At 42.0% G+C, this 2,639-nt stretch overlaps 1 protein-coding gene across 1 annotated transcript in view; it reads right to left on the bottom strand.

Annotated features, from left to right (window-relative positions):
- FAM98B (family with sequence similarity 98, member B) overlaps nucleotides 1-2,586 on the bottom strand; it is an 89,721-nt gene extending 87,135 nt beyond the window's left edge. Inside the window, exon 1 of the mRNA XM_012649120.1 lies at nucleotides 2,489-2,586. Within this exon, the coding sequence (XP_012504574.1) occupies nucleotides 2,489-2,559 (71 nt within the window). The 5' untranslated portion in view covers nucleotides 2,560-2,586. The remainder of the gene's footprint in view (nucleotides 1-2,488) is intronic.
- Between the last annotated feature and the right edge of the window lie 53 nt (nucleotides 2,587-2,639).

Genomic DNA, 2,639 nt, shown 5'->3' with positions numbered 1-2,639 from the left:
GGTGCTTGTTTTACCATTCCTTAGATAACTCACTCAGAATAACGGTCTTCAGTTCCACCCAATTTGTTGCAAAAGGCCTTAATTCATCCTTCTTCGTAGATGAGTAGTATTCCATAGTATACATACACATTTTGTTAATCCACTTACGAATTGATGAGTACTTGGGTTGATTCCACATCTTTGCAATTGTGAACTTTGCTGCAATAAACATGTCAGTGCAGGTGTCTTTATGATAAAGTGACTTCTTTGGGTAAATGCTCAGGAGTGGGATTGCTGGATCAAATGGTAGGTCTACTTTTAGTTAAGGAATCTCCCTACTGTTTTCCATAGAGGTTGTACTAGTTTGCAGCCCCACCAACAGTGTATAAGCGTTCCTTTCTCTGTGCATCCATTCCAGGATCTACTATTTTTGGACTTTTTAATAAAAGCCATTCTAAGTGGGGTAAGGTTATATCTCATTGTGGTTTTAATTTGCATTTCCCTGATGATTAGTGACATTGAGCATTTTTCATGTTTATTAGCCATTTGTCTAGCTTCTTTTGAAAAGCTTCTGTTTGTGTCTTTTGTCCACATATTAATGGAGTTATTTGGGTTTTTTTCTTGCTGATTTGCTTGAGTTCTTTGAAGATTCTGGTTGTTAGCCCTCTATCAAATGCATAGCTTGTGAATATTTTCTCCCATTCTGTACATTGTCTATTTGCTCTGCTGATTATTTCCTTAGCTATGCCAAAGCTTTTTAATTTAATCAATTCCCATTTACGTATTTTTGTTGTGGCTACTTCAAAATTTTGTTTTTGGTTACACTATGAAAAAATACTTCTAAAGTGTGTAAACTCTATTACTTTCCATATTTAATAATCTGAAACTAATTTTCCTTAATAAAAATCAAGATTATAACAAACTTCATTTTCCAAAACACCTATAATATGAACAATAAGTTCAAGGAACAAAGGGAAAAAAAGGCACCATCTTTCCCCTTTTCATAAACTATGGGATCCTACTATTCTTATCTGGAGTACTTGGGAACCCAAACTATTTGGGGCCTAAATACTCCTACTAAGTATTTTAATTTCTTGTTGTGGTTACTTCTTTAACCAAGTTAAGCAAGAATTTCCAAGGGATTTCACAGAAGTAAAAATGCCACCTAAATAATCAATAGCTCTGTTCTTTCATTCTACAAATATTTACTCAGGATCTACTAAGTGCAAAGCTCTGTAACACTGGGTCACTGCAAAGTAGGTATTATCAGGGTCTATCTAAAGAGACAGTTGATAGAGGAGCAAATGCAGTTTCAGGAAAAAAGCAGGTAGCAGGCGGAGTGTTTGAGCTTCATAATAACACGGCAAAGGCATGGCTTACCCTATCAAGAAACTGCATCATATAGCAAGGTAAACAATTGTGCAGATGACTCCAAACTCCTTAATTAATCTGTATTTTTTGACTCTCAACTAACTAGTTCTATGCTTACCACCCTGCACTCTCCTCTTTGAACTTTTCTTCATTCATCTATTCATTCATTCAACCACTATTTATTGTAACAGACCCCGTTCTAGGGTGTTGCTGGGAATACATCAGCGAACAAAACAAGCAAGGCATCAGTTTTCCAGGAACTGATTTGCAGAGGAGGAAGAAAAGGGGAGAGAAGGGGAGTTCAAGAGACAAACAAATAAATAGGCAGGAAAAGAAAATTTGGGTAGGGACAAGGGCTGTGAAGAAAAACAGGATGAGACTGAGGGGGAGATTATGGATTCCCACACCTTTAAGTATTAACATCACCCTACCTCTACCCCAGTTCTCACAGAATTTACCTCCTTGAATGGTAAATACCAGTAGACTCTTTGTAGCCTGCCCATCTATGTAAACTAATAGCAATCTGAAGACTGCCATTTTCCCGTCTAAAGGAAATTTACATACTTATGTATCAATGTATCAAATAAGTTAATATGTAACACAATATTGTAACACAAGTTAATATATACGCTGTTAGTAAACAAATGAAATGACTGAATGAATGGCCTCGCGCTGACTAAAAACACTTTCTCTGGCCACAGAAGTATGAGAGATTCGCTCCCGAGTCCCAAGTAAGCCACAAGTTGTACACTTTAGGAGATAAGAGTCCCCGGCCGCAGGTCAGGTTCCAGCACCTCCCTCCACGCGCGACAACTACGTCAACATAAATATCACCTGCGGGCACAGGGCTGGCCTGGCTGCTCCGCGCCATTCCGCGGATTCCCGCTGCAGAGTTTCGAGGAAAGAAGTTTAGAAGAGGGGGCCACGCGCCCCAGCTCTCCAGCCCTGCTCCACCCCCAAAACGGATTTCTCTCCCGCCTCCCGCTTAACTCTGTCGGCGCCGGAGGGAGCAAGGCAAGGAAGTAGGCCTGCATCGGGCCAAGTGGGCCCAGCGGAGGCCCAAGGGAAGGAGGTTGCAGGACCCAAGCAGAAAGAAAGGTTACGTTTTCGGGGGAAAGGTGTCCCGTAGAACACTCACCCCAGTGCCTCCAGTGTGTCTAGCACGTCCCCCTCCATCGTTGGCTCGGGACCGGGCTCCGGCCCTCTCATGGTCCTTCGGCCAAAGCTGTTCAGCGCTCTAAGGAGCCCGCCGGAAACCAGCGTCACCGCACCAGGGTTCCGGTCCGGGT

This window comes from Propithecus coquereli, unplaced genomic scaffold, assembly GCF_000956105.1.
Source record: "Propithecus coquereli isolate 6110/MARCELLA unplaced genomic scaffold, Pcoq_1.0 Scaffold3, whole genome shotgun sequence".
NCBI classification, from domain to species: domain Eukaryota; kingdom Metazoa; phylum Chordata; class Mammalia; order Primates; family Indriidae; genus Propithecus; species Propithecus coquereli.
Note: the sequence above shows the minus strand (reverse complement) of the source record. Positions and strands in the feature narration are given on the sequence as shown.